General features: G+C 36.9%; 1 protein-coding gene across 2 annotated transcripts in view; it reads right to left on the bottom strand.

Annotated features, from left to right (window-relative positions):
* Positions 1-14,542, bottom strand: part of RAP74 (transcription initiation factor IIF subunit alpha RAP74) — a 63,385-nt gene extending 48,843 nt beyond the window's left edge. The window contains exons 1-5 of one of the 2 annotated variants that reach the window (XM_090006053.1): positions 14,414-14,542; positions 14,062-14,321; positions 13,803-13,961; positions 12,490-12,635; positions 11,883-12,283 (exon numbers count right to left, since the gene is read on the bottom strand). In XM_090006053.1, coding sequence (XP_089862179.1) covers positions 11,883-12,283; positions 12,490-12,635; positions 13,803-13,961; positions 14,062-14,232 — 877 coding nt within the window. In that variant the 5' untranslated portion in view covers positions 14,233-14,321; positions 14,414-14,542. The remainder of the gene's footprint in view (positions 1-11,882; positions 12,284-12,489; positions 12,636-13,802; positions 13,962-14,061; positions 14,322-14,413) is intronic. The other variant, XM_090006054.1, reaches the window with a different exon arrangement.
* Between the last annotated feature and the right edge of the window lie 12,151 nt (positions 14,543-26,693).

Here is a 26,693-nt window from a genome sequence, read left to right as displayed (position 1 = left end):
GTCTCCAAACTTGATGATACTAATTCTTCTGTCGAATTTACTCCTTCTGTTGTACGTGTCAAGGACCTTCTCACGAAGAAGACACTCGTTGAAGGAGAACGACAGGGAAATATGTATGTCCTCGAGGAATCTTTTTCTCCTATTCGTGGTGCTTTATCGAGTTCGTCAGATCACCCAATGTCCTTCAAAGATTGTTTTAGTTTGTCTCAGTGTAATAAGCCAGAGATTTGGCATCGTCGTTTGGGTCATTGTAATAAATCATTCATTGAGAAACTTGTGTCAAGTGGGCTTGTTCCACAGTCTAGTATAAGTGTGGAGTCTGAGACCTCTCTTTGTTCCAACTGTCAATTATGCAAGAGTCATGTCCTTCCTTTTAGTTCAATAAATCAGAGAGCTTATGTGCCATTTAAAATTGTCTATTCTGATGTTTGGGGATCTGCTCCACAAACTTCTTTGTCTGGTAGTCGTTATTATGTTGTCTTCATTGATAGTTATTCCAGATACACTTGGATTTATTTTATGAAACATAAATTTGAGGTATTCAAGCTCTTTCGTTCATTTCATGCTCTAGTCTATAATCAAGTCTTGTCCAAAATTCAACATTTTCAATGTGATGGAGGGGGTGAGTATTTATCAAAGAAATTTACTGAATTTCTCCAAGATAATGGAATAAGTCATCGTATATCTTGCCCACATACACCATAACAAAATGGTGTGGCGGAAAGAAAACATCGACACATTGTGGAAAGTGCCTTGAGCATGTTGCATGACACTTAGATTCCCATGAGTTTATGGACGGAAGCCTTTCATTTTGCTGTGTATATCATAAATCGTTTGCCCATGAGATTACTAAAGAATCAATCTCCCTATTTTGCACTCTTCGAAGTTCATCCTGATTATAATGAATTAAAAGTATTTGGTTGCATGTGTTATGTTCATATTGATAGCTCTCAACGTGATAAGTTTCAGGACAAGGCATGCAGGTGCAAGTTTGTTGGATATACTGATCAATACAAAAGGTATTGATGCTATGACCCCACCACTCATCGCATTAGAATCTCACGAAATGTTGTGTTTGATGAAAACACTATTGAGAACTCATGAAATATAGATGGACACAACAAGGATGTCGAGTGGTATCAGCCATGGTTTGCCGCTGAGTTACTTAACCAACTAGACACAACAGGGACACATGATGTCACCCCATGCCATACCCCACCAGTTGAACAGAGTGAGACCAATGTAGAGCCTCAGCCAGAAGGGCTGAGAAATATGCAGGTTCCTATCGTGCCTACTTCAGATGCCACAAAATTCCAAGGAGTCGTCTATGAACAACGTCACAAGAATAATGATCAACACATCGATATGCAGTCCAGGAGAACGGGAAGAATCTGACATCCTATTGAGCGATGGGTCAGTTATAACAACTTCTCCACGGATCTACAGTTATTCGTAGATAAATGGAAAAAGAACAACTCTTTTAGTTTTTTCATGGTCTTCACCCCGAATTTGAGCAAGCAAGGTCCTCACTTTATTATTTTTCACCTCCTCCTCTCAATGAAGCCCTTGCAAAGATTTGCAAAAAAAAAAAAGACTCATCTTGGCATGACAAAGGGAGAAGATTGTTAGAATTCACGTATGAGGGGCTTCCTTGTCTTTTCTCCTTTATGTATTATGGTGTAAATGTACAATATACCAAAGGGTATACTTGTAATTGCTCATAGGTTTTCAGCCTTCAATATATAATCAAGAGGGACGTCCCAGCTAGGGCATGACCCCCGTTCATCTTCTTTTCTTTTCTTTTCTTTTCTTTTCCCTCTATTTTTTGTGTAACAGGTCACGCAAACTGAGAGGTGCAGCAATCTTCACATGGTATCAGAGCGGGTCGAGGTAGGAACATCAAGTCATGGTCCTTCTTATCTCTTTTTCTTTCTAAGTCAAATCTGATCATAATAGATCAGATCGTGTTTTTTCCTTCTCTCTTTCTCAAACTAATCTGATCACCCTAGATCAGATCTTGTTTTCTTTTCCTTCACTTGATCAAGTCTCGTTTTTCTTTTTTCGTTCCTATTTAAGTCAGACCTGATCACGTAAGATCTAACTCTTGTCTTCTCTCCTTCAGATCTGACAATGTCAGATCAGTTTGGATCACATATAGTCAGATTTGATCACGTTGAATCAAATCTGATGAATTTTGTTCAAATCCTCTTTCTTTTATTCATCCCAAATCTTTCCTATTCTTCGATCTGAATTCTTCATTGATTGAAATCAAACTCATGAAATTCTATACATATTTGACTCAAATCAGATCTGATTCATCTCTCCCTCATCATAACGTGAGAGCCCTTCCTTTTATTTTTTCCTATTCATGTTTTTTGTCCCAAAACCAAATAAAATTAAGTTTTCATTTGGTGGATATTGAGTAGTCATGAGACTACACACCCTCTCCAAGATCCGCCGGTTTAAAAAAAAACAACCAGCGTGACCAGTTTTTCCTTGATATTTGAGATTCTAAATTCAAATTGATTTTAATTCTGAGCAGTTATCTCATTTTCTTCCAAATGTCTTCTCATTCCCTTTTTTTCTCAACCAACTTGTTTATGAAAAGTTGGATGCAACCAATTTCATAACGTGGAAAAAGCAGATTATTCCGTTCATTTGCAGTCACGACTTGATGGGACACCTCGATGGATCTACAGTTGCACCCTTGGAATTTGTGCCAGTTACTAAAGAAAAATCAAAAGAAAAGGAAAATGAGGTAGTGAAAGATGATGATTCTGATCATATGGTTTATATTAAGAACAAGGATTATATCACTTGGTTCAAGAATGATCAAATGGTAGTGGGGTTCATCATGGCAACACTTTCTAGACTGGTGCTTATTCATACTCCGACAGGGGTAACTGCAAGGGAACTTCTGCCAAATGTGTATAAAGCGAGAACATTCATGTTCTAATTGTTATTGGAGATATGTTCCAACATACCGTCCTCCTACAGTTACTTATCCAACTCGTTTTTGTCAATTTGCACCACAGGCCAGCAGTATGACAAGGGGAAAAGGTCCACAACTAGCAACCTATAATGCAACTGCTGGGCTTGGATCCTACTTATCTCCGAGACCAACTTAGGACATGGACTCTTTGAGTGCAGCCTTTTCCCAGGTTGAAAATTCTTATGGTTCACCATGGACAGCAGGGCAACATCAGCAGCTCACGCCCCCTATTGGTTCTCAGTAGCCTGCTAATTCAGATCAGCCCACCTGGACAGCTTTTTCCACTCCTCAGACCTCACAATCGAGTGCTTGGTTTCTAGATTCAGGAGCAACACATCATGCAACTCGTGATGCAGGTAAACCTTCAAATCTAGTTCCTCATCGCGATAATGGAAAAATAGTCACTGTTGATGGAAAAGCACATTCCATTACCCACATTGGAACCACCACCATTCACACTTCACATGGTCCGTTTCATCTCTCAAATATGTTTCTTGTTCCTAACCTTAAGCATAATCTTATTTTTGTGTCTCAACTTTCTGATCAAGCTAACTCTTGTATTTTTTTTCTTCTTCTTCTGTCTCTGTGAAGGGCATTCACACGAAGCAGAACCTCATTGAAGGAAAGAGATGCAGAGAGATACATTCTCAATGAAGCTCATGTTGGTCGTGCTCAAGTTTTAGTGTCATATGAAGTCGTCCTCATTAATGACGTTTTACTGTGGCACAAGCGATTGGGTCACTGCAATTCTACCTTTCTTGATATTTTATGTAATAAAGGGCTTATTCCCTTAAAGAATAAGTCTAGAATGTGTTCCTTATCATATATTCAGTGTCAAGTATATAAGAGCCATGAGCTCCCGTTCAGTGTTGTTTCTAATAAAAGAGCTTCATTTTATCTTGAGTTAATACATTCTGTTGTTTGGGGTCCATCACTCGTGATGGACTTATCTAGATCTCGTTTCTAAGTAATTTTTGTGAATGATTTCTCTCGTTATACTTGGATCTATTTTGTGAAAACTAAAGATCAAGTAATGTTTGTTTTTCAAAAGTTTAAAACTCTTGTTGAGAATCAATTTTCTCGCAAAATAATATGTTCTGCAGTGATGGTGGTGGTGAATATGTGTCTTCGGCTTTTTCTAATTGCCTCGATGATAATGGAACCAAACGTGAGATGTCTTGTCCAAGAACCTCTCAGCAAAACGGGGTTGCTGAGAGAAAGCACCGACATATATATATGAAACAACACTCACTCTTATAGAGGATTCCCAAATTCAGCTGAATCTATGGAATGAGGCTTTTCACGCAACCACCTTTTTTATTAACCACATGCCTGTCACTCCTCTTGGAGGATATTCTGCCTATTTCATGCTTCACGGGCAGCACCCTGATTATTCTCTTTTAAGAACTTTTGGAAGTAGATGTTTTGTGCATATTCATAATTCCCTATGTGATAAGTTTTCACCTAAAGCTCAAGAATGCAAATTTGTTGGATATGATGATGTATACAAAGGATATCGGTGCTATAATCCTGTCACATCTAAATTAATTGTTTCACGACATGTTACTTTTCATGAAAACGAGTTTGATGCTACCAGCCATGACAACAACCATCCTAGTCAAATCAGCTCACGTGAATGCCCCTTAAGTTTCTGGCCAACAAGTGTATCATTGTGCCCAGATAAACCAGCAGTTAGTGGGCAAACAATTTCTGCTATATGCAATCAACTACGAGTGTTGATCATCAAGCTGCAGCCATTCCAGAGAAAGGTGTTGATCAGAAAAAGGCGGTTGCTGATTTTTCTTTCTATCTCCACATGTATATCACCGGCGTCACTAGGGCATCCAAGTGTAACTAATTTGACTAATTTTCCTTTTTGGGAAAAGATTTGTAATGAAAGAGTTTATATATAATGATTGTATTTTTGGAAAAATGGCATCCTTTTTCTACTAGAACTTATATAACCCAAAAGGCCTTTTGAGTTTGTGCATTCGCATGTATGAAGAGCTACTCAGGTTGTGTCTAAATGAGGATATTCTTATTATGTGACGTTCATGTCATATTTATTTCTTTAGGCTTAAATCAATTTTTTATGTTCTAAAGAGTTTCATAACTTGATTAACAATCAAACATTTCTAGCTTTTGATCTGATTCGAGTGGTGAATTTATGCTGAATGAATTTAAAAAATATTTAAAAGAAAATGAGAATTCGCATCAAAGATCATATCCAAAAACCTGACAACAAAATGGTCTTGGCAAAAGAAAGCATAAACACACAATCGGAACCACTAGAACTTTATTTATTTCTAAAAATATACCGACAAACTTTTGGGTTGAAGTTGTGCTTACCGCTGTATACTTGAAAAATAGGATGCTCTCATCCTCTTTGCAAAATGTTTGTCCTATAGAAAAACTCTTTGACGTTTCTCCCGATTTTAAAATATTAAGAGTTTTTTTATGCAAATGCTTTGTTCTTTTTTAAGGAAATGATAAACTTTCTCCAAATGCTATTGAATGCATTTTTCTTGATAATGGGGAAAATAAAAAACAATATAGATGTTCCAATTTTAAAAATGACAAGCTTTATATTTTTAAGAAATGTCACATTTCTTGCAGAAAATGATGGATTTGACAAAGATAAGCCTAAAGAAGATGTAGATTATTCTTTTTTGTCTGATCTTTTGCCTAAAGGTAGTAATGAGACATCTAGTTTAGATGTTGAAGATGAGAATATTAATAATGTTGAGCATATTGAAAATAGTGATATATCTAATACTTTATCTAGAGCTGATTCCTTTGGTATTTATCATGATTCCAATAATGAACCCTCTTGAGAACTTTATGTTTATTTTCATCGAAGTAATGAGGATCATCCATGTGCATTTGACAAATTCTTACAAAATCAAACTATAGAAGAATCTAGTCTTAGGAGATCCAAACGTGTTTCTAGGTCTCCTAATAGGTTTGTATCATATCAATCTTTTTCTTCTAACTATAGAGCATGTCTTATGGTTATTCATTTCTATCATGAACTATCTAACTACAAAGAATCCAATGCCCAACCTCAATAGATACAAGTCATGAAAGCAAAATTAGATGTTCTCCATAAAGCCAAAACTTGGGAAGTTTCATCTTACCCCCAGGAAAAAAGGCAATAGGATGTACGTGGATCTTTAGGGTCAAAACCAAGAGTGATGGCACTTTAGAAAGGTACAAGGCTAGGTTAGTCACCAAAAAGTTATTATCAGAGTATGGGATAGTCCGATAGTCTATGAAAAAGCCTTTTCTCCTATTGCTAGAATGATTAGTGTCAGAATTCTCATAGTCATAACATCTGTAAAAAAAAGTGGCCTATTTAACAATTAGATGTTAAGAATGTTTTTCTTAATGAAGATTTTAGTGAAGAAGTGTACATGGTCCCTCCTTCGAGTTCTGAAATTAAAAAAGGGAAAGTGTTTTGTCTTCACAAAACCTTGTATGGTCTTAAACATGCTCTAAAGTCCCAGTATAATTAATTTAGTAAAGTTATAATTGATCTTGGGTCCATATCATGTTATACTAACATTGCTCAATTTGTTACCTACTGAAATAATTATCTTCTATATATTGATGATATGATTATTACCGACAATGATAAGAAGGGACCTATGTCATAGGGACACACCATTTTGGTGGTGTATCCCTCATGACAGGAGCAGACACGTAGACATGCACATTGACTCATAGAACCAATATTTTAATATTTTTAATGATCTTAAGTATTAGTTTAATAAAAAAATCATTTTTAATATTAAAATATCAAAAATAGTTTTTATGGATCGTGTCAACGTATCTTTGTGACATAGGAAGAGAGTGCAATATATTAAAAATGTTCTTAATTAAAACTTTGATATGTTTGACCTTGGTTTCTTGAGATACTTTCTAGGTATTGAGGTAACTTACTCCCTAAGAGGATATGTATTATCTAAAATGAAATTGGCAGTTGATATTATTGCTAAATCAAGATTAATGGATAAGAAAGTGGTTGACACTCCTGAAGGCATCAATGCTAAGATGATAGCCAATGACGAAACTCCATTAAAAGATCCAATTTCTTATCTTCAGTTAATTAGTTTTTTTACATAGCTATCTATTACTCGTCCCGACATAGCTCATGTAGTTCACAGTTTCAACACTCGCCTACAATGGTTCACGTGAGTGTTGTAATGCAAATTATCAAATACTTAAAGGGTACTATAACCAAAAGGCTATTTTTATCATCTTCTTCGTCTTTAGATTTAATTGTTTACATTAATTTGGATTAGGGAGGTAATTCTTATAGAATCTCAACCAATGGATGTTGTGTTTTCCTGGGTGATTCTCTTATTTATTAGAGGTGCAAGAAGCAACAAAATGTATTGTTATCATCGACTGAAGCTGAATATCGAGTCATGACAACAACTACTGAGATTATTTGGCTAAGAAATCTTTTGAAGGATATGGGTGTCAGTATCTCAGAACCATCAAAGTTTTGTTGCAATAATAAAAGTAATATATATATATTGCAAGCAATCACACTTTTCATGAGCATACAAAGCATATCATGATGGAGAGGAATTTCTAAAAGGATCTACTAAATTTCCATATGTATCATTAGAATTCCAACTTGTCAACTTCTTCACCAAGGCATTGCCTTCACCTCGTTTTCCTTTTCTCTTGACAAACTTTTGGTGATTGCATTGTAAGTTTGAGGCGGAGTGTATATATATAATGTTTTTTAGGTTTTTCAATTTTTTCTTTTTTGTATGTTTTATTTTATTTATTTTTGTATTTAGTTATGACCATTAAGGGCATTCTTGTAATTTGTATTCTAGTCATTATGCTAGCTAACAGCTAGTCTATCTAGTTGAGCTCTCCTTTGGTTCCCACTTTGTGTATATATAGGGGGTCTTATTTCCCTCCTACTTCATGCTTCACTTGAGCATTTTATCCTTAATAAAATATTATTTTTTTAAATTCTGTTCTATTGTGCACTTTGTGACTTGTGATTGTATGCACTTAGTGCATTTGTGTGAGCCCTTGGTGGTTTATGTGTTTTGGACGTTAGTGGCTTTGTGATATTGTATTCTTGGAGACATCTCATTACGATACACACACAAAGCACGACTTTTGTAAAACAAAGATATTACAAAATTATTGACATGTTTCAGTTTTGGTGGTATTTCTAAATTTCATAAGCTTTATATTCTTGTTATTAGAAACATAATCATTTTTTCTTCATTTTTGTTTTTTAATTGCCATTTTCTTAAAAAAAACTGCTAAAGTTTTTTCCTAAAAAATCGACATAGAAACTAGTGACTGTACTAGTAATAAAGACTCGACATTATTGAATGTCATCGAATAAGTTAAATAAATCAAATGACATTGTGGGCATTGTCAAATAAGGAACTTACTAGGAGCCATTTACAAAACTTTTTGGGGCAAAAACCAATATGATAGACAGTTTCAGGGGCAAAATGCATATGTATCTTAAGATGCACTCCGATAGGGCGTATCTTACGATACAGATACTACCAAAGCTTAAATTTTTTAGCAATGTTTTTTATGAATTTTTAAAATGTTTGATAAGTTTTGGCTCGACCTTTTTTATGTATAAAGCTTTTTTTACCCCAAACACACCTTAAGTAATTTTCTCTTTTTGGATGTAAGATCTAGAGTCTAAAGGTTAGGATTTGCGAGGATTTTGGTAGGAATAGAGGGTGGATTTTTGGTCAATAAGGCAAAGAAGGTGATCGTCAATAAGAGTATAAGTTGCAACCATATATTTTCCCATGTTCAGCTCTATTAGCTTTGCTTTAGAGTCTATGTAGTCAAAAGCGCTGACTAGGCAGGCTAGGCGTTAGGAAACCTAGGAATCGGCCAGATTCCTAGGTTTTAAAAAAAGGTCCTTTTTTCCTGACTAGGCGCCTACTCGGCGCCAAACTTTCCCTCACCTAGGTGCAAGGGCAAGAAATTTTCTTTTTCTTATACGAAAACACGAGAGGGGGAGGGGAGGGTTATAAACCATTTTCCCTCTATCTCTCTCTCTTTCTTTTTCTCACTAACTCTCTTGCTCTCTCTTCTCTCTCGTATGTTCGCCCGCCCTCTGCTGTCACCCTCACTCGCTCCCCCTTCCTCTGCCTCCTCTTTTTCTTCTCTCCCCCTTCCTCCGCCTCTCTCTCTCTCTCTCTCTCTGCCTTTTCTTCTTCTTTCCCCCTTCCTCCGCTTCTTTTTCTTCTTACTATGCCTCTTCTTCATCTCCTCTCTCTCCCACTTCACCTATCTCTTCTTCTTCTCCTCTGAGTCCTCACTCTTTGTATCTCTTTCTCTCTCCCCCTTCCTCTGCCTCTTCTTCTCCCCCCCTTCCTCCGCCTCTTCGTCTTCTTCTCTCTCTCTTTCTCGCCCCCCTTCCTCCTCTGCCTCTTCTTCTTCTCTCTCTCCCCGTCTACCACCTCTCTCTCTCTCTCCTTGCTTTGTCCCTATTTTTAGATAAGGAAAATAACGTCATTTTTTCAGATGAAAAACTAAAAATTTTACAAGACCAGAAAATATCCTTTTTCTTGTGAAAAATGCCATTTTCAGTTGCTCGGATGGGGGCACATAAGGCAGAGTGGTTGTGTTGTTATCCAAGGTTTTACCCCACAGAGGGGTGGGCTTGTTAAGCGATCTGATCCTCGAATAGGGTTTTCTCGTCAAGAAAAGGAAAAAAATATCAAACTAAAAAAATGCTTAACTCAATTACGAATCCAATTTTATCGGATATTCAGTTAAGATCGCTTGACAATAGCACTATCTTATGCTTCGTGAATTTGTTGTTGATTAATTTTATATTGGATACATGTTTGTTGTTAGTTTTAACACTTTATTTTTAGAATCTAGATTTTTTAAATTATTTGGTATTTGTTGATAGTTATTTGCTTTGGTTATTTAATTGTTTTTAATATTTGGGTAGGTTTTGTAATGTTCAACATGTTTTGTTTTTTATCTTTTGCTTATTGTTGATTGATTTTATGTTGCATGCATGTTTGTTACTAATTTTAGCAATGTATTCGCATATTTTTTTATTTTTTTAATTAAGGTACCGACTAATCCGCCTAGTCCCGCCTAGTCTCCAACTAGTCTTTTTAGGAGTCCACCAACTAGGCACTGATTAGCGCTTTTGACTACATAGTTTAGCGTACGTATTAACATGTGTCTAAGCTATGTTACAAAGACACATGGACACGAGGATGCGTCACGCGAGTTTGACTTGCAAATTCAATTTTTTTTGGAAAATAGGACACATGGACAAAGTTTTAAATTTTTTAATTAATAAAAGACTATTTTTTGATATGTTATGTTAAAAATGCATTTTTATTAAAGTATAACCTTAAAACAATAAATAAATAATTTAATATTAAAATATTGCATGTACGTGTTAGTGTCCGAGTGTGTCCACATGTGTCAATGGGGACAGGCCATTAAAGTAGCATGTCCCTATGACATAGGTCTAAGATAAATTGAAAATTGATAATAGACCTTGAAAGAGACCATTGATTAAGCTTCATGTTTTTTCTTAACATCGGCTTGATATGCTTTTAGCAAGCTAATTTGCTTTCCTAGCAATATTTCTAATAAATGCAAGGTTGTAAAGTGCATACTGTAACTCATACCGAAATTATTAAAAAAAAGTAGTGTCATAACTTATAAAAATCATAAAAAAATTTTAAAAATTCTACAATAATTTTAAAAGAAGGCAAAATTCTAAAAAAAATCATATTTCAAGAAGCAATGTTACTAACTACAAAACAAGCAAAACATGTCAAATCATCAATAAGAGTATGTGTTGCAGCCATATCTTTTCTAGCAAGAATAGAATCTATTTCACTTTATATTTGTTTATATGACTTGCATTATATTATCACTTATAAGTTTGCTTTATTCGGTTTGATAGTTTAAGTATTGGATAATTTGTATTTCTCTTATTAATGATAAATGTTATTAATAATTTATTATCTTAATTTTTGTGTATTCAATGTGTTATGTAGTTGATTATTATTCATTATGTGATATTTTGGTTTTTTTTGTAGTTAGTAACATTGCTATAATGAGGTAGGCAAATTCTTAAACAAGCCTCTAGATTACTATGAAAAAATTTCTTTTACCATTCCCTTTGTTTCATTTTTGTATAGAGCATAGTGATTGTCACTTTAAGCTCAGCATAATTACCATGATAATCACATTTTTTGGATGTTGACAGCCATTGGCTACATGAATATAGTCCAAACAAAGAAAAAAAGAGTTTGTTGTGAAGATTGAAATGCTTTTGGCGATGGTAGATCAAGTAGGCTTATTGGCTTAATATAGGAAAATCATCCAAAAAGAAACTACATGAATAGATAAAGTATTTTTTTTGGTGATTTATGTTAATATTTTAATTCTGAGACAAGATTAACACTCATTACTTGAATAAAGTGGAAAATTTTCCTGCTTCTGGAAGTGCTGAATTCCATCAACCCTTGATGCACTATCAACTTTATGCTCTCTAAAAGATCACTTCAACATTCTTAAAGCTGATAAAACATTCAGCACAATAACATTTTTTGATCTTCATCCACAAGATCTAGTTAACCAAAGATGCCAGTATATGGCTGCACTTATACTTTTGCATATCATTCTTTCATCATCTTGCACGATGATTGGTTAGTCATTCTTTCATCAGCTCCCTTGTTTCTAGCAGTGTCAATAAAGAAATTAACTAAACGATATGCAAAAGAATAAGTCCAGTTTTTTAAAATTTCTGTGTAAAATGGAAGAACTAATAACAACAATAATGATCTCAACAAAATTATAGAAGTTGAGAATGTTAAGGTGAAAAGAAGATAAAACTTACCCTTTTCAATGTCATCATCATCCACATCAAGATCACCACCTCTAAGGCCTTCCTCATCATCATCGCCAACATTTTTATTCAGTCCTAGTCTATTTTTCCTATCCTCTTCATCCTCCTCGTCTTCCTCTCCCTTATCAGAGCCTACTGCATTATCCTCATCATTATCAGCATTTTTCTTACGACGGCCTCCTTCATTTCCATCACTTCCACCACCACTCCTACCACTGCCACCACCACGGTCTTCAAACCTCTCCACTTCACCAAAAGCTGCTGCTCCATTGTTTGCTGCCTTCATCATCCATCTCTCATAACCATCTGCGGTTTTTCTCCTATTTTTCATCTTTTCTTCAGCTTCTTCTAGTGTAAGTTGCTTGTATTGAGCGACTTTGTTAAAATTGAACCTAAGATTGGAAAAGATGAATGAATGTTATCCATGATTTTAAAGGGTAAGAAACAGCAGTTCACCTAGATAAAACGTAATAGGCAAAGACCATAATACATGTTACATCATAAACATAGGATGATTATGTTTTCGCGTAGAGCAACCATAAAGTTTATGCTGCATAAAAGTCGAATATGGGAAGAGAGCAACTGAAGTGATACATACCAAGAGCCAGCAGGAATAGCCACAAACTCCTTCCCTTGCATCATTAGCAAATAGTAAGTAGCATACTGTGCACCCTCGAGCTGACCCTGATATTGATATTGGCCAGTTTCATCCTCCAACAGCCATGGTTTATTTTTCACTTTCTCCTGGAACAAATAAAAAAACATGGTATATCATAAAAGAACACCGTGAAACTACTTATCAAACTCACGCCAACAATCAGATCAGAAGACTACACAACTGTTCATAGTTCCAAAGGAGAAGGTGTCCTTGGATAGAAACACAAAGGAGAAGTCAAAAAAATATCAAGCCTTTTTTTTAATGGGCAAGCTGGGAAAAAAAAAACAGGGGATTTAGATACGAGGTACCACATTGCAAGTTTGCAACCTAGCCATCCAGCTATCCCATTTGATCCCAAATATCAAACTTGTTATCACCATAGCAACATCATGCTTGCACCAACCAGAGGACTCATTCATGATCCAGAATGAACATGTGAACATTTGCCCATGTTACAAACTTCAGTCAGCACTATGGAGGTTCCTAGTCCAAGGAACAAACAAATTAAACGAGTGCTAAGTAGCTAGCTCAAAGTCCTTCTCTGAAGGGTGAGGCATCTTCAAGCACCAGGAACCAATCATCATGTGAGCTGATGAAAGAATGTTTGAAAGAAAATAAATGAAAATCAATCAGTTATTCATGAAATTTTTATTCATCAAAGTTCCATTTTACTCTATGACAAGAGTTAGAGAAGGATATGTTGAATTTTATTCATCAAAGTTTCATTTTACTCTATTACAAGAGTTAGATGGGGATATATTGCATGGAAGTGTCAAGGAAAAGTTCATTTTACTTGCATCATCGAGCTTTCGAGGAACTCATTCAAGACTTACTCAAACTGCTACTTGACATAAAATAAGGGCGCCGCTTTACATCCATTGGAATAGAGGAAGGCAAAAGCGAGATTTTGTAATTTGTAGATCATTAAGAATAGGGTGCCATATAGTTGATTAGTACACGAGCTGACTAACTTATGTTTCATCCACCCATCTTTCTGTCGCACAAACACTTCCCAAATATGAAGTTATATCATTTGTGGCCGTGATCTTCATTATTGAAGACTGCAGTATCGTGTTTCAGAGTTAATGCATTAATTAACATTTCATGACAAACCTAGTAGGGAACATAAACGAAGACAATTTAACAAGTACCATCGTATCTATGAACTCTGGATTCGATGTAATTAAGAGGGAATTACGCTCATAATAATAGACAAAGATTAACAATCGACATCATGAGGTATGCTGTATTACCCGCAAACTGTCGGTCATCTGGCGCCCTTGAATCCCTTCTTTCTGGAGCGACCATCTAACCTCGCCGTTCCTTTTCCTCGAGAAGACAGGCAAGCCAGTCTGGAATCGGCCAATGTAGTACGTCTTGTCGGCACTGCTGCTTGCCCTAACATTGTATTCCTGCAAAAATAATTCCGAATTCCAACACAATCGATCATCAGAAATTTTCAAAGGAATTCGACATCTATTAAAGGGGGAAAACAGAATTAACGAGAGAGACTCGAATGAGCTTGGTGATGGGGACGCCGCAGTCGCGGCACTTGGAGCGCGTCTCGGCCATGGTCTTGCCGCAGGAGAGGCAGAGGGTCATGTGCTTGCAGTTGCTGCCATAGAGGTCGGATACCGATCCACACCCGCCGCACGATGGCTTCAGAATCAAATCTATCGACATGCTTGCTTCGTCTTCGTCACGAAACGAAGATCGGTTGATCGATCAATTGAGCGCCTGTCTCCTTTCAATCGTCGATTACCTGCACATCCCTTTCAGAAAGCAACGCAAGCATTAGAAACCCTAGCCAGTTACAGCTCATAGCGAGAGCATGATCTCTATCAGCGTGAAATAAATAGCTCACAGAAAGAGATTGCCGGAGAGAGGGGTTCGTCGGCGCGGGAGGTGGGTCGCTTCGTCGGAAGAGTTCCCGGTGAGAGGGCTCTGCCCAACTTCTGATTTCTGAAAACCCGACCGAGTTCATACTTCATACATAGGGATTAAGTGTAGACTTAAACTTCCCCGCACCCGTTTTGATTTTAACTTCCATCCTTCCATTCCCGGTCCAAGGCGGGGCGGGGCGGAGATCGGAGACGAGAACGGTAAACTCATCTAGAGGCATTTTCTTGAATTTTTGTATTTTTACTTATGGTGTGTGATAAAATAAAATTTTATATTTTAGTTAAGTAATATATTAAAGGGTTTGTATTGTTTGGGAAAAATTTATATGCAAAAAGAACCCTTACATGCCCAAGGTCTCACATAGTTTGAATTTTTTTCAGAAATAGTTTTCTTGAAAATTTTGAATTAGCCTCCACGAATAAATTATAATAAATAATTTAATTATATAAAAAATGATTATTTGAATTTAACTAAGTGTAGACTTAACTTAAATTTTATTTATCAACATTTTATGTTAATTTACAGTTTTATTTATGAAAGATTTTATTTGAATTTAATTGAAATTAAAAATAGAATTGGATGGATTGGATTTCAAATAATTAACCAAAATTTATAAAATGGTAAGAGCCCATAGGTGGGCCTTCTCATCCTATGTGGCATCCTAACTTAAACTTTAAAATACAATATATAAAAATAACCTTCAAAAATAAGTGAAATTAAAAACTTGCCAAAAAAATTTAATGAAAAATAAACACAAAACTTTCCTTTTTCAAAAAGAGGAGCCCATAAGGGGGGCGCCAACCCTTGGAGGCTCTAGAAAGGTCAAGGGCTGAACCAATGTAAGAAAAGAGGAAAGAAAAAAAAAAGTCAACTTGTTTGTCGAGCAAGCAAGATGAAGTTTTTGGAAAGCGAGTCCAACCCATGGGGGTTGATGTACCCCCTTACATGTATATATTAATTATATAATAGTTATACTCTGAAGTGTATATAGCATATATATATCACATACCATGCTTACAAAAAAGTGAAAATAAACAAAAAATGAATTCGAAACAAAAGAAAATGCAAGAAAAATATACTTAGATTTGAAAACTCATCTTAGATTAGATTGAGGGTTGAGATTAGCCCCAGCCCTTGACCTAATCTAGAAGCTATATAGAAAGAGGTGGAACTCACACACACACACCACACACACACACACACACACATTTTGTCTCTCTTTGATTTTTAGCCCTTCTTTCTCTCTCCCAAATCCCCTTCTTTTCTCTCTCTTTTCCCAGCACCAAGACCTTGGTGTTTCACCCTTGGCTCAACAAGGATTCTACGTGCATGAGAGGAGCATTAATAGGTCATGTGTGAAATTGTGGTTCATGTGAAACGGTCGAATCGCTTGAAAAGATCAACCTAAGTGCATAGGAATGAATTTCGTCAAAAAGGTAAGGGGATCTATACTTTACTTGCAAAACAGAATTCATGGCACGAATTTCATCAATTTTTCATAAGCATAGGCCCTAAACCTAGCCTCATACACGTGAGTTTGGCTTAGGACTAATAAAATATTAAAATGTACCGGGTTTCTTAGAGAAAACCTGTAAAACCTAAAAAAATTCAAGAATTTTAGATATAAATAAAAGAGAAATTTTCTTCAAAATAGAGGATAATAAAATATTATCTTGGATCCGAATATGGGCATATCGAAACCAATATGAGGATTTAGATACAGTAAGTGAGTTTGGATTATGAATGGATCTGAAACCCAGATTAAGTTTAATTAGACTTTTAATAGATCCAAATAGGGTATAATCTCAATCAAGATCTGAAGTCCAGTTGAGGAGTCTCTGAGGATCCAAAGTTTTATAAAGATCTAACCTAGATTTGAGACCCGTTAAAAAATCCATAATGTATATAAATAAATTAATGTAGACATAATTGCAATAAAATATGAGATAGTGTTGTTAAAAGGTTAGTTGTCTCTTAGAGAGTTGACACGAGTTCAAATCCCACCACACATGCACGACTTGGGTAAGAAAGTATTACATTATCTTTTTGAAATAAAATGCTACAATGATAAAACTTTTACATAGTTATAAATAAATTAAGAGAGACTTAATTTGCAACGAAATGAATAATAGTGCAGTGGTGAGGTTCGTTACCTCTTTAGGAAGTGAATTGAGTTTGAATCCCCCCATACAAACGGATTTTTTATTTTAGCACATGATGATTCTTTTGGCAAAACTTTAACATACACATTTTTCTTTTCCTCCTCTTAATAAAGATGAATTATAATTCCAATTTTTGGTTTGAAGTATGAGAAACCTCCTCATATAGCACATGTTTTGTGGTGCTATTGATTTAAATGAAAATTAAGGAGAAAAGGGGTTAGAAAACTCATTTTGGTAAGTAGGAAGAGCTCTACACGTTTTTGAGAAATGGAGATAATGCAAATAAAAAAAGGGTAATAGGTAGTATCTAATTTTATTAAGGAAGTTTGACTTGCTAGAAGAGACAAGGAAACCTTAAGTAGTTTCCTTTTTTTTCCACTTGGGCTTTTATTTGTTGAAATCTTCTTTAACTTTCCTTTCTTCTCTCCAAAAAGAGACGCCCTAGCCTTGGACTCTCTTATGATTTACGTGAAAAGCAAACCCCCTCATCTCTCGTTCTATATCTCTCTCAAACCCTCATCTCTCTCATCTCTTCTCCTTCTTCCTATCTCCATCTCTTCCATTCCCTGCCTCACACATTGGGAAAGACTCCAGTGGTAGACATGCAGCTGGGAGGAGGACGACAACCCATTGACCCAACCACATCCCAAACGTGTTCGAAGATTCAGTTCATCTAAAAGGTAGGGGCACAACCTCTCTATGCGTGTGCATAATGCCATGGGGCACGTATATGTGTTAGAACATCTATATATATATATATGATACGTATATTTCAGCAATTAGCCCTAGCCATAGTTGATGTAAGTGTCCTGATGTATCTTCGTATGGGTGTACATGGGTCTATTGACCCATACATAAAACTTTTAAGCTTGTCTATATGGGTGTAATAATGTTCTTAAAATATGAAAACTAAGGAGTTATGAATCTGCATATTCATGTTGATCTTATTATATTTTTGTATATACATGTATTCATGAATATGAATCTGCATATTCCTAAAGATTTGATTATAAACCTGTGTATTCACGTAGATCTTATTATATTTTTTTGCATATACATGTATTCATGAAAATGAATCTGCATGTTTATGTAAATCCTAATTTTTTATTTGCATATTCCTTTATAAATCTGCATATTCACGTGGATCTGATCATAAATCTGTGTCTGAGTTAGTAGCATAATATATCCATAAAATGGTTGATGATAATCATGGGGACAGTTTGTAACGCCCCAAATATTTAACTCAAAAAATTTTGGAATAATTTTTTTTTATCTAAACATTAGCGAAAATGTTTTATTAAATCATCAGACAAATTATTTGGGCGGGTTACAAGTAATAGCACAGACTCAATTATATTAGGCGAATTAAACTGTTGCATTGGAGTCTTACAAGTCATAAATTATAAATTTAATGAATTTATTAAAGTCATAGTTCCTCAAGACATCCGCAGAAGATATGGTCTCATGGCATTGTCTACAACGACGACCACAATTGCCCATCTTTATCTGTTTTCTGAAAATATTAATTCAGAAGGGGTTAGACTACCCCGTCTGAGTAAGAAGCATACTATCTATATGAGTGTGCTCAGTGTCATGTTTACAAGTATATGTGCTACACATTTATATAAGCAATAACAAACATTTAAACATGTTTTGAACATACGATTCACTAAGTTCTAGCATTTCAATGAACGACCCATCATATGAATGAATCACATTTAGGTTATCACGGCTTGAATGTAAAGAAAAAACATGTATGAGTTATGCATTACATGAGTTAATCACAACCATATTCAAACAAATGCAACATCAAGCATTGTGTGAATACTTAAAGACTTTCAGAAGTGTACTAACTTTATATTTTCTCTTGTTAATTACCTTATGGGTATGCACAGGCATTCAACATCATAGCGGACCGAGACCACACGAGAGTTTGTTATATTTTTTTTAATTAATACCCCGTATGACTAGCCGTACGAAGGTCCAAAAAAGACGGTTCACGACCGAGAGAGTACTCCCCAATGGCTAAAACTATAATTAAGATGCACCATGTAACTTCTACAGAAGACTTGGATCTACCACCTAGAACGTATTGGTAGTCCTGACCCCTTAACTCCGAGGATTGGGGACCGGGTGAGACGCCGCGCTCTCACAAAATAAAATTATCCCATGGAGCTTGTATCATCTATCCTCTCTAAGGTAGACCATGGGTCCGGTAACATACACCATCTTTTAGGTGTTCCCAGAACCCTGGAAAGCTGGTAACATATACCGTTGTCAGGTATACCCAGAATCCTGAGAAACTGGTAACATATACCGTCTTTCAGGTATACTTAGAATCCCACATTTAGGTTATGGGTGCATATTTCTCATTCTTGTTTGTCTTTGTGTGCAAGTCATTGCACTACAGGGGATTTACAAAATCTCAACCCACACTCGGAGTGATCTCAGTGTATGCACATTTCTCAACTTAGCATGCAATAGGCACCAATATAGCTTTTCAAAATTACGATTCAAACCCAAGCCAAGTACTTATATGTGCATTATCTTAGCTTTTATTTTTTTGAGCTAGGGTATACATATCGTATCCCACTGGTTATGCCACCACATGGCATATCCTAATTTTAACATTTCATACATGCTCATATGGCACTATACGAATTTTGCGAATCTGCAAGCTCAGTTTTAAGCTTTCACTTGTTCATGGCATGTCAAATGCCCTTTATTTAGCTAATTTTTGCAAACCAAGCATATACATATCGACGCTGGATATAGTAATAACATTTGCATGCAATCACAATGCAAATCAATTTGTATCATGAGTGCCCACATGGCACCACAAGAGTTTTGTATGCATAGCTTCAATATTGCACCAACATACCACTGTAGTTTTCCTTAATTGAGCAATTATAACAAACATATGCACTTAACAAGTGGTTCATACATTGAACATGGGTCACAATATTCATATATCAACCACATACAAAACCATATGCAACATGAATACATCATTGCTATCTCATTCATTCGCCATATTCATTAACACGTAACATTCTTACTCTAAGTAGATAATAAAATCATTATGTTGTTTAAACATGTGCACTGCAGTGAGGTTTGTCATAACCAATGTATATCTACCTTAGAGGATTTCAGACCTATTGTGAGTATATGCATAGTAGTGAACTTTCAATGTAATGCATATATCATTTAAAGGGAAAGTAACATGTGAAATTGTCAATTTTCTATATTTCACAGACTCATGAATGAGATAAACAATCGTTTTGGGAATGAATAGTGAAATATGCAACTTTTGCAAAAGTGTATCTGCGTATACGATGATAGCCAAAACCATCCCAATTTCTATATTTATTTAGTTTGTTAAATAAAACGAGGATATGTATAAAATTAAGGTTTTATGAATTCAAACATTTATCATTTAAAAGATTGCACCAAACCTTTGTCTCTCAAAAGGATTTAATATATATGTACATATACCTATACTCTTGCGACTGCGGTCGGGCTGCAATGAGTCATCGACATGCAGCAAATCCGCTGTAGTTACAATTAGGCATAGGAAGGTCTCTAAAATCCTTGCAGCTGCATCTGTGCAGACTACACCAAGCCACGATTGGGGTTAATGGGACTCATCCGACTGTGCTTAATGGCATGCTAAATATTATACCGAGCACCGTGGCTATCAGCCACAGTACCACACGGCCAGCAAGTTGGGCTACGACGAGTTAGTAATGACCTTGCAACCGTTGTAGCTATGAGATTGGTGTACCCACAGCATGGTGCACCTGTTGGTCACCTTGGTATAGGGTAAGCAGAGCGGGGATCAGGTTAGTAGCATAATATATTCATAAAATGGTCGATGATAATCCTAATTTTTTATTTGCATATTCCTTTATAAATCTGCATATTCACGTGGATCTAATCATAAATCTATGTCTGAGTTAGCATAATATATCCATAAAATGGTCGATGATAATCATGGGGACATTTTGTTTGCAAATATCGTTAGAAGGTACTTCTCACGTCTAATTGGCAGGGTAGGAGATACCTAGTAGAATATCAATGCAGAGTATCAATACTCAAGCATTTCTTGTCTTATTCATTTGTTTGTGTTGAAGTGCTCAAATTTTTAAACTAGTTGACATCACACTCAAAGAATTTATGTTTGACATCAAACTCATTTGAAACTGTGCAGAAGTTATCGAGTTGCACATACTAGGTCAAGAACTACCAAGATTTTAACCAGCTTAAGAAGTTGCAATTGTGTTAGTTGTTTGATACATATGACTGTTGAGAAACTCAGTTTTGATGTCACATAATATGATACACTGTCTGATTTGATTTTATATGATATGATAATATGTCCTCTTGAAATAATGTTATATTATGACTGAATATGTTTTGCCATAAATCTAACGAGTATTTGATGCAAGGATATCTCACCCAATAAGGATGGAGACTTCCTGTTCAAGTACAACTATGGTGCAATCATACTCCTTGAAGAAAAAGCTTGATGAACCATGCATTCCTAAAGTTCAAATGAAGAGATCGGCTACCTCAAGATGAAGACTTTTTTTCTTCTTTAGAGTCATATGTAACAGAACCTTCAGGAACTTGCATATTGCATATTACATACTCATTCATAAACACTATATCATAAAAGTATACGATAGTTTCAAAAAGTTCCTTTTTGAAAATCAATAATTGTACCTTCTTACAATCTTTTATGAAAAAGATATTTTGTCATGTAATAATTGTACCTTACACTATATACAAGACAACATAAAAAGAAATATAAGAAGAAGACAAAAACATAAAATCGACTACAAAAGAAAAACAAATAAAATATGTTTTAACAAGACTTTAGTTATCTTCTTTAAAAGAAATGTTTTTTAATATAAGAAGAAGACAAAAACATAAATCGGCTACACAAAAGAAAAAAACAAATAAAATATGTTTTTGAAAGGACTCTAGTTACTTTTTTCATAACCATAGAATGTCGACTTACTTGAAGTCATCATTCTCTTTACAAAGCATTAAATGCCTCCTGTAACAAATCCTTGTTAATATCCTTCTCAAAGAATGTCGACCTTCTTTTGGTCCTCATTCTCTCTGGAGACTTTGAAATACACAACATAAAGAAAACACTTGACATGACTATGTACAAATAAATATCTCAAAGCACTCATTGTACTTACACTCATTTAAAGCAAAGAAGTACTAATGTACCTCAAATCATTAATTAGAATAAAGACAAAACTACAACCCAACGTTCAATGTACTATTGTAAGATATAGACTTTTTACATAAAATATGTATTACCTAAAATATTACAACAACTAGTGTACCCTCTATTTCACTTTTATGGAAAAAGGCATTCTCAAACTTCTCTAAAAGATGTTTTTGAAATGACATAACATTTCACATTTCAGAAAGTTACAATTCCAAAATGTAACGACTACTTTTTAAAAGCTATATAAACACACTCAAATAAACTATTCAAACAATGGAATGGAATAGACGTGTGAGCTTACAACGAGAAAAATTTCTATTCGATATTTGAAAAGAGAGCCTTGAAAAAGAAAGAGAAGAAGGAAAGAAAGAAAAGAGAAAAAGTCAAGTCCAGCTCTTTGACAAAGAGTATCCTCTGAGTGACAAACAGAACATTCTGAGAATCCTTCATTCGTGCATTCATATCATTCTGAAGGTTCTATAGGAAGTATTGTAACTCTGTTATTCACTGTATTCCTTCTTTGTTGAAAAAAGTAGACCTCTGTGAAAGAGGGTGTTGCCCTTCTCTGTTGAGAGAAGAAGACCTCTGTGAAAGAGGGTGTTGTCCTTCTCTGTTGAGAGAAGAAGACCTCTGGGGAAGAGGGTGTTGTACTATTTATCCAGTGACTCGGATGTTATAGTGGAAAGCTCAAGTGGTTTGCTTGGGGACTGGATACTGACCGAACCAGTATAAATTCTGTGTTTTATGTGTTGTGCCTTATTGCTTAATTATTTTATTTTATCGATCATTATCATATTTCACTATTCACCCCCCCTCTAGTGGAATTTCAATGACGTGATCATGCAAATAAATATTGTGTTATGCATAAAGGTGAAGAATATGAAGTATTGCTAGTATATATATATTGTCTAAAGTTGGCTAAAATCGGCCTGGGCATAGTTGACGCAGCAGGGTCTGCCATACCCTGTTGGCGTAGCTGCAACCTATCACAATCAAAGAGGGCTTCACATGGTTGGTAGAAATTGTCAGTGCAAGTCTCTTTGTGGTGGGACGTTGCAGGTTCAAAACCCAGTGGTACTTTAATAATAAATGGTGGGGTTTGCCATACCTCAGCTTGCCTTTCAACAAAAAAAAAGCATGTTCAACAACAGACGTACTCTTGCTTAAAGAGAGTTATTGTAAATTGTTGATATAGCCCCAATAGCATTGTCTTGAATTTTGATGTATAATTGGTAGAGGTCTACCTAGTTTTTGTGCAAAAATCTGCACATATAGTAGACCAGTTGGGCCTGTCACGGACCAATCGGGCTATTGTGCCCTGTTGAACACAACATATCTAGTCTGTTGTGTTAAACAGGAGGGCAACAACCGTTGTAACCTACATAAGTGCAGCAGGCTGGGTTCAACCCAATCCCAACTTTGCTTTGCCTTGTGCCAAGGTGACCAACTAGGTGTACCATCCCGTTGGTGCACCAATTTTATGGTTGTAGCGGCAGCAAGGCCGTCACTAACTTGCCGCAGCCCAGCCTGCTTTTCAAAAAAAAAGGAGAAAGAATAGAATGCACAATAGAAAATATAAATATATATATATATACAAAATAAAATCTATATAAAATCTCAAACAACAAGTTCCAAATTATCACAAGAAATGATTGTTAAATTGTCGCAGGTGATTGAATAGGCGTAAATTCGACTGAATACATATCAGAAATGCTTGATCGTGACTATGACATAAAGAAAGGTGGGGAAAAAATGATAGTGTTGACATCATTTCATGCAAAATAATAAATAAGAGAATATGTTTGCAAAGTTAGTTCCATTGACTATTTTCAAGTGAATCCATTAGTTCATTGAATGTTTTTTTTTTTGAACACGTAAAATAAGGGCTATAAGGTTTGTTTCACTACATTCACTTTGGAAATCTATCAAGCATGATTGGGTCGCACAAACTCTTGTTTATCGTACACATGAGATTATGTGTCATTCACATGTGAATGTCATAACCATGGTTCTAATTATAAAATGCTTATTCTTTACTGCATAAGATTCAATAAATTTCATGGATGCGGTGAGTTATGAATTATGAAACATTTGAAACTGGACTCGCGGTTCTGCAGAGCCCTTATAATATCATATGAGCATTCATGAAATGTTGTACTTGAGACATGCCATGTAAAAACCTGGGGAAAAATTAACTTGGATTCGGGTCGGATTCAGACCCGAACCCAAACCCGACTCGGACCCAACTAAGGCACCGCCTCTCGTGTCTTTTAAAGACAGCAAGGCAGGGGTTTCAAAGAGGCCCCCCCCCTCCTTTTCCTCTCTCGTTTCTCTCTCTCCCCCGACAACCTATCCCACTCTCCTCGTGTCTGTCGAGTAATCAACATCGGCGACCCTCTCCAGTAAGCTCCTCTCTGGTGGGCTCTCTCCGACGACCTCCAAATACGTGCCACCCTCTCTTCTTCTTCTTCGTCTGTCTCTCTCTCTCTCTCCCTCCCTCTTTCTCTGCGTTCATCAGAAGGCTGACAGGAGGCTAGTGGCCCCTGTCGTGCCTTCTCCTACCTCTCTCTCGCTCTGCTACTCCTTTGATAGTCAGGGGGCTCCGCCCCTTGCATTTGCTTCCATTTTTAACAGGGAGGGTCAAGCCTCCTCCATGTTCCTCGATACCTCGAACAACAAGGGAGGAGTCAAGCCCCTTTCTGCTCCTTGTTACGGCAAAGGAGGGGGGTATGAGCCCCTCCCTGCTCGCTTTTACGGTAGGGGAGGGGCTCGAGCCCCTCCCTACTCACAATTACAGCAGAGGAGGGGGTCGAGCCTTTCCCTGCTCTCTTTTATGGCAAAGGAGGGGGTCGAGCCCCTCTCTGCTGCCTGTTACGACAAGGAAGGGGGTCGAGCCCTTCCCTGCTCCCCTTTTCTGGCATAGGAGGGGTCGAGCCCTTCCCTGCACTGCACCCTCACTGTTTAGAGGAAGGGTTGCGACCCTCCTTGCACCTTCCAGCGACATAGAAGGGGCGGAGCCCCCTCCCTGTACCCTCTGTATGCAAGGGAGGGGCTGAGTCCCTTCCATGCGTACCCTTTGGCAGGGATGGGGCCAAGCCTCTCCCTGTGCACTTGTTTTGCAAATGAGGGGCGAGCCCTCCCTACACCCTCAGTTTGGCAAAGAAGGGGCCAAGCCCCCTCCCTGCGCCTTTTCCTTCTAGTAGGCAGGGGCGTCGCCCCTGCCTCCGCTAATTTGGAAGGCAGGGGCAAATCTCGTTGCCTACCCCTTTGTGACTAACGAGCAGGGGCTTAGCCCCTACCTCTTTGCTTTTCGGCTGGCAGGGCCAAGGCCCCCTTCCTTTCCCTCGACATCAGACAGGGGCTTCGCCCCCTGCCTGTTTGCATAATCGTCGGGCAGGGATCTCACCCCTGCCTCCTTGCATGCTCGACAGACAGAGGCGAAGCCCTCTGCCTCCCCTTTGTTGTTGATAGGCAGAGGCTTTGCCTATGCCTCTCTTCTACTTTGTTAGGCAGGGGAGCAACTCTGCCTACCCTTACTTTCTGAGGGCAAGGGTGCAACCCCCTGCCTCCTAGTAGTTTGTTGACAACAGGTCAACAGGGGCTCGCAACCCCTGCCGCTGCTTCTTACGCTTATATCAGGTGTGCAAGAGCACGATGCCCCTGCCTCTGCTTTCTTCATGTCAAGACAACGATAGTGCCCCTAATTTTCTATTTTTTGTATTAGCTTGCAAAGATTGTCGCTTTTGTAGCTCGTACGATGGATCCCGCTCGCGCTCTATGGCCCGAGCCGTCAATTGCCTACATCTGCAGATACCAACAAGCTTGCAACTCCCTAAGGTAGAGAAAGATTGCACGAAGGACTTGGACAATTGAATTGAGTTCAATTAACTAAAAACGACAAATAAATAAATATATATACATATATATTTATACAAGTACACATTTAACTCAAGGATGCAATTTCGCGATCATTGTCCTTTACTCTTGTCCTGTCTATGCAAGAGGCATTTACGACTCTTCCTTTTAGGACAAGAGTTGAGTCGGAAGCTTAACGATACATCGTCGTCTAAGGAGAAGGATCCCTAGTAGGGATCCTGGCTTTTCGAGTGAGCAGCCTTGCGAATTAGACTTGAGAATTTAGAGAGTTGCGCAAAAACATCAAAGACTGCCCAAATCAAAGTATTTGTAAGGATGTGATTAGATGGTTTTGTTTGTCTATTCGAAATATCTCTGGTAATTTCGAATTGGGGTTTGAGCAAACTTCTTAGCGGGGGTTTTGTTGAGAAACCCGTATCCCGTCTATCGAGGTCGGTATAGAGTCATGCGAGGCATGTAGATAGCACAATAGCGGATGAGATTTTAGAAATCGCATGCCAAATGTTAGTAAAAGCTGTTGGCTGTTTCGAAAGATAAAGAATGTCAAAAGTAAAGTTTGAGAAATATTACATCTTTGTAAAACACTTTTGTTGAGGCTCCTATTGAGGAACTATACCCCTTTCATCCTAGAGTGCTTGTAGTCATACACTACATGCTAGTACTACGATGATCAGATAAGACGATCGTGCGACCTCGAATAGTGCTAAATACACAATGTTGTAATCACATAAAATGGTGACTATTTGCCTTCACAGACAAGATGCTCGAGTGGTTTAAAGACCACAACATTAGAATGAGTCGTTAGTTAAGCAACACCTAACACACCCATTCACTTATTGTAGTCTGTCAATGGAGAGGATAGAGCGGTACAAAACTCCATTGGATAGGTTGTTAACAACCACCTCACGGGGAAAGATCAGGTCTCCACAGTCATTGGAGTTAGGGGAAGGGACTAC

This window comes from Nuphar pumila, chromosome 5 (genome assembly GCF_984573655.1).
Source record: "Nuphar pumila chromosome 5, dmNupPumi1.hap1.1, whole genome shotgun sequence".
Taxonomy (NCBI): Eukaryota; Viridiplantae; Streptophyta; class Magnoliopsida; order Nymphaeales; family Nymphaeaceae; genus Nuphar; species Nuphar pumila.
The sequence above is the reverse complement of the archived record's forward strand: the minus strand, read 5'-3'. Positions and strand labels throughout refer to the sequence as shown.